The 14,088-nt window shown below is 34.5% G+C and overlaps 1 protein-coding gene across 3 annotated transcripts in view; it reads left to right on the top strand.

Annotated features, from left to right (window-relative positions):
* Positions 1 to 11,972, top strand: part of MMADHC (metabolism of cobalamin associated D) — a 37,754-nt gene extending 25,782 nt beyond the window's left edge. For 2 of the 3 annotated variants that reach the window (XM_047871585.1, XM_047871587.1), the window contains 5 exons: positions 3,507 to 3,724; positions 6,043 to 6,148; positions 6,713 to 6,843; positions 10,629 to 10,715; positions 11,460 to 11,972. In XM_047871585.1, the coding sequence (XP_047727541.1) occupies positions 3,507 to 3,724; positions 6,043 to 6,148; positions 6,713 to 6,843; positions 10,629 to 10,715; positions 11,460 to 11,654 (737 nt within the window). In that variant the 3' untranslated portion in view covers positions 11,655 to 11,972. Of the gene's footprint in view, positions 1 to 1,829; positions 1,866 to 3,506; positions 3,725 to 6,042; positions 6,149 to 6,712; positions 6,844 to 10,628; positions 10,716 to 11,459 lie in introns of all 3 variants that reach the window. The other variant, XM_047871586.1, reaches the window with a different exon arrangement.
* The last annotated feature ends 2,116 nt before the right edge of the window (positions 11,973 to 14,088 follow it).

Raw genomic sequence — 14,088 nt, forward strand, 5'->3', positions numbered from 1 at the left:
TAGGTGGGCCTGTATTGCTGTATCTTCTTCCCTCTTAGAACAGGTTTTTGAGGAATCTCAAGATTTTGGACCATTGTGTTTTCATTTTTATTTGTTTGCATGTATTTATTTCCTCTTTGATTTCTTGGTTGACATATTCATTGTGTAGTAGCATTTTATTTAGCTTCCATGTATTTGTATTCTTTCCAATTTTTTTTTAACCTTGATTTGTAGTTTCAGTGTTGCAATGAGAAAAGATGCATTATGTGATTTCAGTGATTTTGAACTTAGTGAGACTTGTTTTGTAATGTAACATCTTTTGAGAATATTCCATGTGCATCTGAAAAGAATGTGTATTCTGTTATTTTTGATTGGATGTTCTGAATGTAGGTTAGGTCCATCTGGCCCAGTGTGTCACTCAAAGCCATTAGTTCTTTGGTGATTTTTCTGGATGATCTATCCATTGATGTAAGTGGGGTATTAAAGTCTTCTATTAATGTATTGCTGTCACCTTCTTTTTGTTAATACTTGTTTTACGTATGTAGGTGCTTTCATGTTGGCTGCAAAAATATTTACAATTGTTACATCCTCTTGTTGGACTCTTCCCTTTGTAGTACCCTTCTTTGTCTCTTTACAGTCTTTCTTTTAAAGTCTATTTTTTTTCTGAAAGAACTATTGCTTCCCCAGCTTTCTTTTCACTTCCATTTGCATGGTAATGTTTTTCCACCCCTTCACTTTCAATCTGCCTGTGTCTTTAGTGAGTCTTTTCATACAGCATTTAGGTGGATCTTGCCCTTTCATCCATTCACTCACCCATCTTACTGTTTTGATTGGAACATTTAGTCCATTTACATTCAAAGTAATTATTAGTATGTACTTATTACCATTTTGTTAATTGGTTTTGGTTGTTTTTGTAGTTCTCTGTTGCCTTCTCTTTCTTATGTTTTTTGGCTTTCTTTAGTGATATGCTTGGATTTCTTTATTTTTTGCGCATCTATTATAGGTGTTTGATTTGTGGTTACCATTAGGTTCACATAGAACATCTTATATGTACAGCAATCTACATTAAATTGACAGTCACTTATGTTTGAACCCATTCTAAAAGCATGAAGTTTTTACCCACCCCCACATTTTATGTATGTGATGTCATACTTGACATATTTTTATTTCTGATTTTAGTGACTGATTTTTATAGATATAATTGATACTACTTTTGTGTTTTAACCTCCATACTGGTTTTATAAGTGATTAATCCACTACTTTTATTGTTTGTATTTACCTGTAAGATTTCCTAATTTTCTTATTCTGTGTTATGGCCTTTTCTTTCCACTCAGAGAATTCCCTTTAAATATCATGCCATTCCTTTCTGGCCTGCAGTGTTTCTGCTTGGAAATCAGCTGATATCCTTATGAGATTTCCCTTGTATGTAACTATTTTCTTTGGAAGTTTAAAAATTCTCTTTATCACTCCTTTTTCCATTTTAATTACTATATGTGATGTTGTGGACCTCCTTCAGTTGATTTTGCTAGGGGTGTTCTCTATGCTGCTGGATCTAAATTTCTGTTTTCTTCCCCACACTTTTGAAATTTTAAGCCATTATTTCTTCAAATAAATTTTCCATTCCCTTTTCTCTTCTCCTTCCAGGATCTCTGTTAATACAACTGTTATTATACTTGATGGTGTCATTATCTCCTGTTCAGTGTGGTTGCTATTACCTTGTCTTTCCAGTCACTGATCCATTCTTCTTCCTCCTCAACAATGCTATTCATTCCCCATAGTGTATTTTTTATTTCAGTTGTAGAGTCAATCTCTGACTGGTTCTTTTTATATTTTCTGTCTCTTTGTTGAAGGTCTCAATGAGATGCTACACTCTTTTCTCGAATCCAGTAAGTATATTTATGAGCATTTGAAATCTTTAGCAGGCATATTTTTTATCTCCATTTCATTTAGTTCTTTGCTTGGTATCATCCTGTTCTTTCATTTGGGACATATTCCTCTGTTTCTTCATTTCTGTGTTTGTTCCTATATATTTGGAAAGTGAGATACATCTCTCTTGATCTTGAAAGTAATGGCCTTTTGAAGAAGAGATCTTGTGGTGCCTTGTAGCACAATGCCCCCTCTTCTCCAGAACTGGGCATTTTAAGGTTGTCTTTTATGTGGGTTTGGTGTACCATACTCTTGTGGCTCAGCTGCATTTGCCTTCAATCCATTTGGCTGCAAATGTCCATTTTGCTTGTGTGGGCAGGGTTTGGTCCCTGTCCAGTTTAGAGCCTGTTTGGGGCAGGAAAGGGCTTGTAGTTGGCAGCATCAGTGATCAGTCCAGATGCCTACTTTCAGCCCATTTGCAGGGGCTGCACAGAAGTGCAGGGTACTTTCTGTTTTGTTTGAGAGGCTCTTTTGGTTGGTGTGACCAACAGATGAAATGTCTGTCAGACTAGTGTGTGTAGTCATCTTCTCCACTCGCCATGGCAAGAATCACTTTGGAGTGATGATGGTCAGTGTCAGGGCTGCTTACAGGATGAGAGACCTTGCCAGAGCTGTGTTGCAGGCACTCTTGCCCAGTGGAGCTGGTTGAATGGATTAAATCAATGCAGGGGTGAGCACGCGGTGTTAGCAGGCTATGTGGAGAGTGTTTACATTGGTTCCTACAAATGTCTGAGTATCTAGGCTGCAGTGGGAGTGAGAGGAATTGCACCTGCCAGCTCTTGTGTTCTCAGAGAAGTTTCCTACAGATCCTTGTTTTTCCAACACTTCAATACAGGTTGAGATTAGTTTAAAAAAAAATCTCCTTCATGTGTACTTCAGGCACTTTTCAGAACTGCTGGTTCTATGCTGCCTCTAAGTGGGATTGTTTGTTACATTCTCTATTTAAGGGTGGGAACTCAGTTTCCTATCACCCTCTGGCTCTCCCAGAGCTAAACCCACTAACTATAAAAACTCTTAAAGTTAAGCCCCACTGAGTTTCAAAGCCAGATGTTATGGGGACTTGTCTTCTCAGTGTGGGTCCCCCATGTCTGGTATGGGGTCTGTTCCTCTCCCTTCTCTGTTTGTCTCTCCTCTTTGGGGTTAGTCTCTCAGAGTAGTATGGTTTCCAGCTGCGTCTGTGCCCCTTCTACCCTGATTGGCCTCTTCTCTGTGATTAATTGTGCAGTCTATTCTGCCAGTGTTTGGCTTATTTCCTGGTTTAGTTGCACTGATATGGCTGTTAACCTAGGTGTTTCTGTGTTAGGGGGTGAGCTTAGGATCCTCCTCTGCTGTCTTCCCGGACTCCTTCCAAGATTTACTATATTCTTTTTATTGACTATTAGGTATTACATAGTATGGATTACTGTACTTTATTAAATCCTTCTCCTTAGAATTGACTTGCCTATGAGCTGAAAACAACACAAAACTAATTTATATTCACACAGGAAAGCAAATTCCAAAGATCTATCGGTTTTATAAAAAATACCTAATTGGAAGAAGAGTATTCTTTCAGTCCACCAATGCACTTGAGAAAATGGATTCATTTTGTTGTTCCTCTTCAGGCTCTCGAACAGTATGGCCTGATGAAACTATGGGCCCATTTGGACCTCAGGATCAGAGATTCCAGCTTCCTGGGAACATAGGTTTTGATTGTCACCTCAATGGGACTGTGTCACAGAAGAAAAGCCAGGTTCATAAAACTTTACCTGATGTTCTAGCAGAACCTTTATCAAGTGAAAGACACGAGTTTGTGATGGCACAATATGTGAATGAATTTCAGGTAAATTGTTAATATCCTTTATTCTGTTTTTCTAATTATTAACACTATATTAATTTCTGATAACTGTGAGCATGTTACTTGAAAAAGTTTTTAAAAATACCTACTTAATTCCAACATTCTCAGAAACAACATATATAGTTTTTAAAAACTTGACACTGTTCTATACATAATGTTGGCTATATAATTTTACTTTAGATTACAGTCTCTTTGGGGTCGCTTGGGTGGCTCAGTCAGCTGAGCATGTGACTCTTGATTTCAGCTCAGGTCATGAGATCAAGCCCCATGCTCAGTGTGGAGCCTACTTAAGATTCTCTCTCCCTGTCTGCCCCTTCCCTGCTCGCTCTTTCTTAGGAAACAAAAATAGAAAAATTAGATTACAATCTCTTAAGTAAATCTTCAAAAATACATTGTATAATAACTGCTTATTCAAATATAATTTAATTATTTCTATATTACTAGAAATATAGATTCCCTGTTTTTCACTTTTATAAATAATTTTTTTGTGGAGCAAATTCCAACTAGATTTATACTCCTAGGCATTTAAAACTTAAATGCCTGAGAACTCTGAAATTCTTGAGATACAGTAAACTAAAAAAGATAGACTTAGACAAATCAACTTCTGAGGTTTTTTTTTTCTTTTTTAATGCATTTTTAAACTGGTATTGCAGGGGCAACTGGCTGGCTCAGTCGGTAAAGCATTCAACTCTTGATCTGGGCATCTGTGAACGAAAGTCCCATGTTTGGCATAGAGCTTACTTTAAAAAAAAAATTAAAACAATAAACAAACTGGTATTGCATTGTTGCTCACCTAAATGGACAGTTACATGCAATTCAGAGTGTCTGCCAAACTCCTGATCCTCATCATTTTTTGAATTTCTGCGAAGTTTCAGGCTGTTTGATCGAAGCCATAATATTAAGGAACAGCCCCTCACAATTACTATGGCTTATATCAGGTAACCTAACATTTGGAGACAGCTGACCTCTCTTGACACTTTTCTGTCTGCCTGCCAAACATCATTATTGCTTTAAAATACCCTAGATTTTATATGTCTAATACTTAGGGGTTTTTCCACCCCTCTGAAAACCTGTCCTCACTCCCATGTTATCAGTAACATAAGTGACTTAGTCATTCTCCCACTGTCCCAAAATTAGAATTCTGCCAAACTTGGCTCCCCTCTCTCCCATATCTCCATATAGAGTGACAAAATTACATTGCTTCCATCTCTGATGTAGCTTTTTAATTATTTGTGTCCTTTCAGTCTCACTAATAAAGCCAGAGTTCAAGGCCTCCTTATCTCTCCTCAGTTCTCAGAGGCATTATAGTGAGATGGACTATGGAGATAGGATAAATTTGGCTTCACAGGTGTTTGCTCTTTCACTTAATTTTTTGACCTTGAGAAAACTACTTAAATGTTTCTTTATATGTAAGATGGGGATAATAATAATACCTAGCCCATAAAGTTGCTATGAGGATTAAATGTGAAAATGAACACAAAACACTTAAATACACCAAGTGACCCGTAAATATTTTAATTGCACCATTCTCTTTAACCATTGCATATGCTTGCACTGTTTATCTCTTGCTGGACTGTTTTTTCCTCCTCAGTTTCTAACCTGCTTTACCTAGTATTATTTACAAACCACATAATACACATTAATTAACATGTAGCTCAAATATGAGGATTTCAACCTTTTCCTGATTTCCCCCAGCAAAGCATTTCCCCATTTAGACTGCCAAAAGACTTTCTTTGTAACTCTGTAGCACTTTTCATATTGCATTACATTTATTTGTTCATGCTGATTTTCTTCTACTAGCTCTTTTATACCTAAGAGTGAAGACTGGAATTTTTTTTTTTTTTTCTTTTTAACCATTGTAGGGCTGCTCTTGTTAGCTGATGTGTAGTAGGTGCCCAGTAAATTTCAGATGAATAAAAAGCCTCATCCTGTAGGAGAATTTATGTTTAATCATGTTATTTTGTTAGTGCTATTTTCCCCCATTTTACAGGTTATAGAACAAAAGAAAGGACAAGTAGATATCAAAGTATCAGGGTAACGTTGTAAGACATAGTCATGGCATTTTAGTTTCTTAGCCAACTTCTACTCATACCAAGTCTTAGAATATTAATATATTTATGTGTTCATTTTTAAATTTTCAAATCTTTATTCATCATAGAGAAAAGTTTGGGTATATAACACCATTACCCCACAGCCAGTTAACTAGAATTATTTCTAAAACCTTTCCAGGAAAGACAAGTTTATAACAGACCATATATTTTATTTGAACTCCAGATTTTATTTATATTTCTCATTCTTCTTAGGGTAATAATGCACCTGTTGAACAAGAAATCAACAGTGCAGAAACTTACTTTGAAAATGCCAAAGTAGAGTGTGCAATCCAAACATGTCCAGAATTGCTGCGAAGAGGTATATTGTGCTTTTATACATTTTTACACTCATGTGTACTACTAGGCAACGTCACTAATTTTCTAATGTGTTAAATAATGTATTCCATAGGAATTGTAATACTTTGTAACTTAATACCGTAATGTGTCTGGTCAGAAAAGATTACATGGCCGAGGTAAGGTCTTCCAAATGTCCCCTGACATCTGACCTCATGCTGGCATTAGATAAGAATAGAATTTTTAGTAACTTTTTCACTGAAGTTATTCTCCTTTTTATTACAGCTGTAATTTCTTGAGCTAATACATAATACTGAGAAAAATCATAATAAACTTTTTTTGAAAATTGTAAGATCAATAACAAGTAACCTTTACTTGCTCTTCAGAATTGATAGTAATATTTCAGCCCATCCAAGAGCTGAAGTTAATTAAAACTTCATTTCAGTATCCATTCCAAAAAATAATGTGCATTTATAAATCCAACTTGGTATCACAATAATTTAACTTAATCACCATGTTTCTAAAGAAGTACTTTTATACACTGCTTCTTACAACAAATTCTCCCTGAAATTTTTATTGTTATTTATAGATTTTGAGTCACTGTTTCCAGAAGTAGCCACCAACAAACTAATGATTCTGACTATAACACAGAAAACCAAGAATGATATGACTGTTTGGAGCGAAGAGGTAGAAAATGAAAGAGAAATGCTTTTAGAAAAGGTAATTCTTGGGGGCTCCTGGGTGGCTCAGTCAGTTAAGTGTCTTGACTCTTGGTTTCATGTCAGGTCATGATCTCACAGTTCATGAGCCCTAGCCCCGTGTCAGCCTCTCCGCTGACAGCATGGAGCCTGCTTGGGATTTCTCTTTCCCTCTCTCTCTGCCCCTCCCCAACTTATGTGTGGTCTCTCTCTCTCAAAAAAAATAAACATTAAAATTAAAAAAAAAAAAAATTTCAATTGCTGACAATTTTATAATCTTACTTAAATACCAACATTTTAAGGTGATGGGTGTCTTTTTAGCCTTTATTCTCTAATATATTTCAGTACTAAAGGACTTTTACATCTTTTCTGATCATAAAAATGGCATGACTTTTTTGTAGTTATCTTTGAAAAACTTAGATTCTGTCCAGTAGTTCAATTTTTAAAAATTTATATGTTTTAGGAAAATTGAAAAATACAGTAAAAATGGCAAAAAAGTATAACTCTTCATATCCGTATCTCTCTTTAAAGCATGTCAAGTAAGGGGCGCCTAGGCGGCTCAGTTGGTTAAGCATCTGACTTCAGCTCAGGTCATGATCTCACGGTCCATGAGTTCCAGCCCTGCATCAGGTTCTGTGCTGACAGCTCAGCCTAAAGCCTGCTTCAGATTCAGTGTCTCCCTCTCCTGCCTCACACTCTGTCTCTGAAAAATGAATTAAACCTTAAAAAAAATTGTTTTTAAAGCATGTCAAATAAAAAGTGGAAATTACTCCAGTTTTCAAGGAGTAATCAGTAACTACATACAGCACAGTGATAACATATTATAGACCCATTTTTTTTTCCTGTCCTTTTAACCAGGTGTTTTGACACCCTTCCATAGCATTACACATAGATTTCATACTATGTAAAATCTGCATAAAATTGCATGGGCAAACTATAAATTTTTAATTACTTTAAAAATTCACTTAGTAATTTATAAATTTAAAAAAACTTTTTCTATTATAGGCAGTGAAAAGTATGTGCATAAACATGTATGCCCAAATATAAAATGGGTAGATTCCTAAGTAGGGAATTACTGAATCCGGGGTAATTTAAGTTTTGATAGATGGTGCCAATTTGCCCACCAAAAAAGATTCTCCTTGTATATATCCTGTCATGCTAGCTTACCCAGAATATTAGCGTTTCTTTTCATTTTCACCAACCTGAAAAATGGTAAATGCTAACTTAAAGTCTTAAGAGTTTGATGTTGGGTTATATCAGTTTCTACAAGATAGGAAAACATTTCTTTGCCCGAGTGACAAGTCAAGATTAACTCCATTAGGTGCCTTAGCTAACTATAATTGAAAAAATTCCCTTTACTAATTTTCATGTAAGATATTAGAAATTATTTTATATTTTCCTTATGACTGGATGTATGGTTCTTTTCATTAGTAAATTATAATTCACATACTCAACAGAATGTTTTAGGATAATGACTTCATCATACTAAAATGTCCCACATACAGCTTTGCTAATTAAATTTTATGTAGTAATAATCATGAGCAAGTTATATGCTAGTTAACAAGGAAGTTACAGAGAGGGCAGGCCTTAAGACATTATCTGATTTTAAAGAGATCTGAATTTAGAGAGTTGAAATTTAAATAGACAATAACTCAGACATTTTCTATTTACATATTAAGGCAGTATCTAACATATACATTTACCATTACTATCCTTTAGTCACTAGAGAGCTCTCACATGTGCATTGAATTATTGGTTCTAATTTCTCATCAGTTAAAGATTCTGAGCCTCATTTGATACTGACCCCAGTATAGTTGTGAGTTTTTTGTAACCAGTTTCAGGGCTTTGAAATGCCATATTATTTTTAATTTTATAATGATTAAAGCTATTTTCTACAAAAAAAAAATTTTTTCTGTTTTAGATACATTAGTGGTTATTTTAGAACTACACGTAGTTGACTGTCCAGTTCTCTTGTTCAAATCTGTTGTAGTTTTTTCCACCAGATGTCAGTGTTTGCTGTTGATGTGCAGAAATCTAAAGAGAAATACTTAAACTGATTCTTTTTATGATACTTTGGGATTCTTTTAGTTAACTTTTACAAACGTTTGTATTGTTTTGTTCTCCTTGTAGTTTTGTGTATGGCAGATCTGTTCATTAAATTGATATACTTTTTAATTACTTTTCTAGACCATATTCAGTAGTTTTCCTAAGAAATAGGATTAATGAAATGCAGTAATATGTGTAAATATTAAGTGTGAAAATAACCTAAAGAATACAATTTTTATTTAATGTTTTTCATTATTTTACAAGAAAGTGCGGGGAGAAAGTAAGTTAGCTTAAGTTTCCTCTATAGCATGGATCAGCAAACTTTCTGTGAAGAGCCACATAATAAATTTTTAGGCTTTATAGGTCATAGTGTCTACCCTTGTATTGTTAAAGTAGTCATAGACAGATATGGATATATTCCAATGAAACTGTTAACACATACAGGCACCCAGCTGGATTTGGCCTTCAGGCTGTAAATTGCTAACCTCTTATTTTAGGATATGGCCCATCTTCCTAAGGCTTAGACTTTTGGGCATCTCAGCTGAATGCCAGATGTGCTCAGCAAGGTCTGATCATCCTGTGTTGTCCAGAAATCCATGTTACCTAGGACTACACAACCCTGATAACACCATTGAGCACTCAGGCCCCAGCTGGCACTCTCTGTGAGACAGATTCCTCAAGAAATCTCACCTTGTGAGTGCACAGTTCTGCCCTTAGCTACTGAACCAGGGTGAATTGCTCTGTGGACTGCTTGAGAACCCCAGTGTGCATTTTTCTTCCAGTACCCTAACCCACAAATTCCAGATACTTCCACAGTCCAGAACTTTTGCTTTCTACCTCCTTGGCTTAGTGACACCATCACTTTGGGCTCTTCTTCTTTGCCCTGTGACAAACAGTGTTCCAGACAGAGAGCTGGAACAAATATGGAAATCACTTGACTTGTGGAGAAGGGCAACAAGATTACAGTTTTAATTGTTATTCAGGATTTAAAACTGTTGTATCTTTCATTTTAGTCGGTTTTACAGCTTTTAGCAGGTGTTCACCAAATAGCAGATAACGTTTGGCATCTGTTATTCTGTTAATGGCCAAAAGTGGAACTGTGCCCTTGTTTTTAAACACTCATGGTTTGTCCTTTTTTTCTTTTTTTAAACACTCTGATCTGGTCCTAATATTTGTTACTTTTTCACTGTTTAGTCTGATAAAGCTAATAAAGACATCATAGGAATTACAAATGAGAATGGAAAGACCAAGATTTTGAATAAGTTATACAAACACATGGTCTGTAATAACTGTGTCCTGTACAAAAAATACAGAAAGGTATAATGTGTATCATGACATGTATCATGACCATGAGTATGGATAGATGTGTTTTTGAAAGACACACATTTTTAACATATGAATGAATAGTTCATGTTTTTTCGTTATGAATATTTTGTTTTCCCTTTCTTACACTATAATACAAAATAGCAATTATATTTTCTAATTCATGACAAATTTGGGAGTTAACAGCACAGAACTGATTAGAAATTTTTCATAAAACAGGAAGTAATTTAGAAGAAAAATACACAATTTAGACTTTTTGAAGGAAGTAAAAGTGTTAAATGAACCATCAATCTTTTGGACTGGTAAAAATCTACAACTAATGATAAATTACGCTATAATCTTATCCAATTCTCTGAAGCAAAAGATATTTAAAAATTTGTTAAAAACTAAAACCCACAGAGATGCTATCTTCAGCATATTTGTCTTTTTTTAATGCAGTTCATTAATGGTGCTAAGGAAATTTGCTACGCTCTTCGAGCTGAAGGCTATTGGGCTGACTTTATTGACCCATCATCTGGTTTGGCAGTGAGTAATTACATTTTGAAAGCCAGGTTAATTTGAAGTAGGAATGTTTTTTATTGTAAAACTATTTACAATATAAAATTGTTTATAACTTTGGTAGAAATAGATGATTTAAGACTTTTTTTTTAACCTCACAATTTTACCCAGAGAGTGTCACTATGAGTCAGTTGCATTCACAACCTTTGAGGGACCACTATCACTTTTTATTATTTTTTACTCTAATAAATACTATTTGATTTATATTAATGAATTAGTGTGTTTACTGTTTGACAGTTACAAATTAGCATAGCTTAAGGAAGAAAAACTTTTAGAATTAAAATATGGGTGTTATTAAATATTTATAAATGTTAACTTCCAAAAAATTACTTTTCCGAAATTATAGTTTGAAAAAAATAAGAACCACTATTGTCACCCACATTCTGGGTGTATCTTCCAGTTACAGGTAAAAATGAAATTTTTTGTAGCTTATTTTCAAAAAGTAACATGTAGTGTAGACTAGAAATGAAAAACTTAGTTTAATTCTAGATGTTTGGTTCTAGATAACGTGTATTTGCTAGATTGTTGGTTTCACATTTCCAGAAGGACAGATATTAGATGAAGAGGTGTTTGGTCACATGCAGTACCTAAACTGCCCTTTTTATTTGATTTTTTTTAATATTTGGGGTGTTAGATATGTATTCATGTTTGCATAAAAACTGTTACATCATTGCCTTTCTTGCTAATGAATATGATTTTTATTTCCTCCAGTTTTTTGGATCATATACAAACAACACTCTTTTTGAAACAGATGAACGCTATCGACATTTAGGATTCTCTGTGGATGATCTTGGCTGCTGTAAAGTGATTCGTCATAGTCTCTGGGGTACCCATGTGTTTGTGGGAAGTATCTTCACTAATGCAACACCAGATAGCCATATTATGAAGAAATTAGGTGGAAACTAACAGCAGTGTCAGCTTACTGGAAGTACTATTTGTACATAACATTTGGGTTGATCTATAAACACTGTCAAAAGCTTAAATTTTTAAAATTTACTTACTTCTGGGTATTTATTTCAACATTTATGGGTTTACAGCATTGGCAAGTGGTTTGTGATTTTTAAATCTCAAATGTTCATTCATATTATCATTGAGTACATGTTGATCACATCCATGGATGTGGTAATTAACATGTAATCAGGACATGATCTCATATTGTTATTTCTTCCCTTTATTGGAAAAACCTGTTATTTTTCTCTAAAAATAAATCACATTTGGTTATGACAGTCTGTTTTTTCATTGCAATATTTTTAAGTTTTAGTTCTTTTAAAAGATGTGGTTTTTAAATAAATGCAGTTGAGAATTCTAGAGTCATTGTAGCTTTAAATTTTCTTTATTACCTGTTAAGTGTTATGGTACAGGTGTATTACTTTGAAGAGAAGAATAAGGGTAATACTACAATATGAATCTCATAAATACTTAAAAAAAAAAAAGAATCCCTAACTCCTGGAGGCAGATAAATGTAGTTTGTTTTGACAAAATTTGCCTCAGCAGCTAAATCAAATATATTTCTCCATTTTAGCAAGAGATAGACACTATGATACTTTACAGAAATGCCTCATTTGTGGCTTTTTACAGCATTTTAAACATAGCATCATCATAGATTTGTGTGGCTTTTGCCTGTAGGAATAGAGACAATCTCAGGAGAACCAAGTAACTTTTACCAAATCAATTCGTGAATTGGATTTTTTAAAAGGAACACATGGAGATGATAAACTTTAGTTCACACTTTGATTTAGAACTCTGCTTAGCTAACATGTAACTAAGTGTTGATTCAAAGAGAAATGGCTACAAAGTTTTCATTCATTATGAAAAATACAAAGCAGTATACCATATATAGCCTAGTATAGTGGAAAATATTTATTGAAGTATATATGCAAAAAAGTGCACCTATCATAAGTGCTCAATAAATTTTCATCTATGTAAGCAGCACCCAGATCAAGACAACATTACTGGCTCTTCCTCCTCTCACCTGCTGCATAAATTGGTTTTGTCTGTTTTCATGCTTTATTTGTATGAAACTATATATATAGTATGTTCACTTTTATGTCTGGCTTTCACTCAGCAATAGATTTAATCCTAATCATGTATAATTATAAATCTGTTTGCATACCTTTTGACTTCTCAGTGGTTCTGAATTGGAGCAGTTTTGCCTCATGGGAAATTTAGCAATGTCTGGAGATATTTTTGTCACAACTTGAGGCAGGCAAAGTGGAAGGGGTGCTACTTTAGACATCTAGTAGGTAGAAGCCAGGGATGCTGTTAAACATCCTACAGTGCAAAGGACAGCTCCCACAAAAAAATAATTACTTGGTCCATGGCCTTGCAGCACTCTGTTTCTAATGTGCATGTTACTTATTCAGGCATTTCCCACCTTGCACCATTGTTTGAGCCATGTTCTCTTGAAGTATCAACACTGGCTTTAACAATTAGGAAGTGCCATCTACTGGTTAAAAGGATCCTCGGGCTGTGGTTCTGTACTGTGTGCGGGGTGCCAAGGCTTCTTTTATCATGTTGCTTTGTAACAGTTTCCAAAAACAACATGAGAAGCAGTAACTGCCAGTTAAATTTTTTTTTCAGAAATGTTACTGGTAAGATTCAGTTTTGGGAAATATAATCCAAGAGAATCTTACTGATAAATAGTAGAAAGTAGTGGACTTTTATGGACTGCAATGAGAAAAACATATCAGTTTGATCATCTTTCACTTATTCAATGGACCCCATAAAGAAATCCATAAAATTATCCATCTTAAATATAAATTTGCTATTTAAAATGAAGGTGAGGCTTTGAAATTTATACCTATCACTGAGAAATAGGTTTTGTTGTGAAATTTGTATTTTGACAAGAACTGAGGGATTTTTATATAGATGTTAACCGTGGGAAGGAGTCATTCCAATCATCTGACCCACATCCCTCATTTTGTAATAGACAAAATGGAAACATATAGGAGCATGCATCGGGTTACACAACTAGTATTAAAACCCAGCACTGGAATTTGGAGTGATTCCAGTGTGTATGTATATATATATATAGTGTGTGTGTGTGTATGTATTTCTATTTTGGCTCTTCATGGCCATTGTCAAGTTTATTAACTGGTTAAAAATATCAAAGAGTTGTTGAATTTAAACCAAAAGAACTTTCAGGTTAACACTGTTGCCACATTTCATAGATAAACTTCAAATTTCATTCTGTTGAACTCCGCATGCTCTGAATTTCTTTGAAAATGTATTGAAACCTATCTAAAAATTTCAATTACAGATATTACACTTCAAACAGTTCTCTGGCTTCAAATATAAAACTTTCATTTCTTTTTTGGACTTCTGTCACTTGTAACATCAA

This window comes from Prionailurus viverrinus, chromosome C1 (assembly GCF_022837055.1).
Source record: "Prionailurus viverrinus isolate Anna chromosome C1, UM_Priviv_1.0, whole genome shotgun sequence".
In the NCBI taxonomy this organism is placed as follows: Eukaryota; Metazoa; Chordata; class Mammalia; order Carnivora; family Felidae; genus Prionailurus; species Prionailurus viverrinus.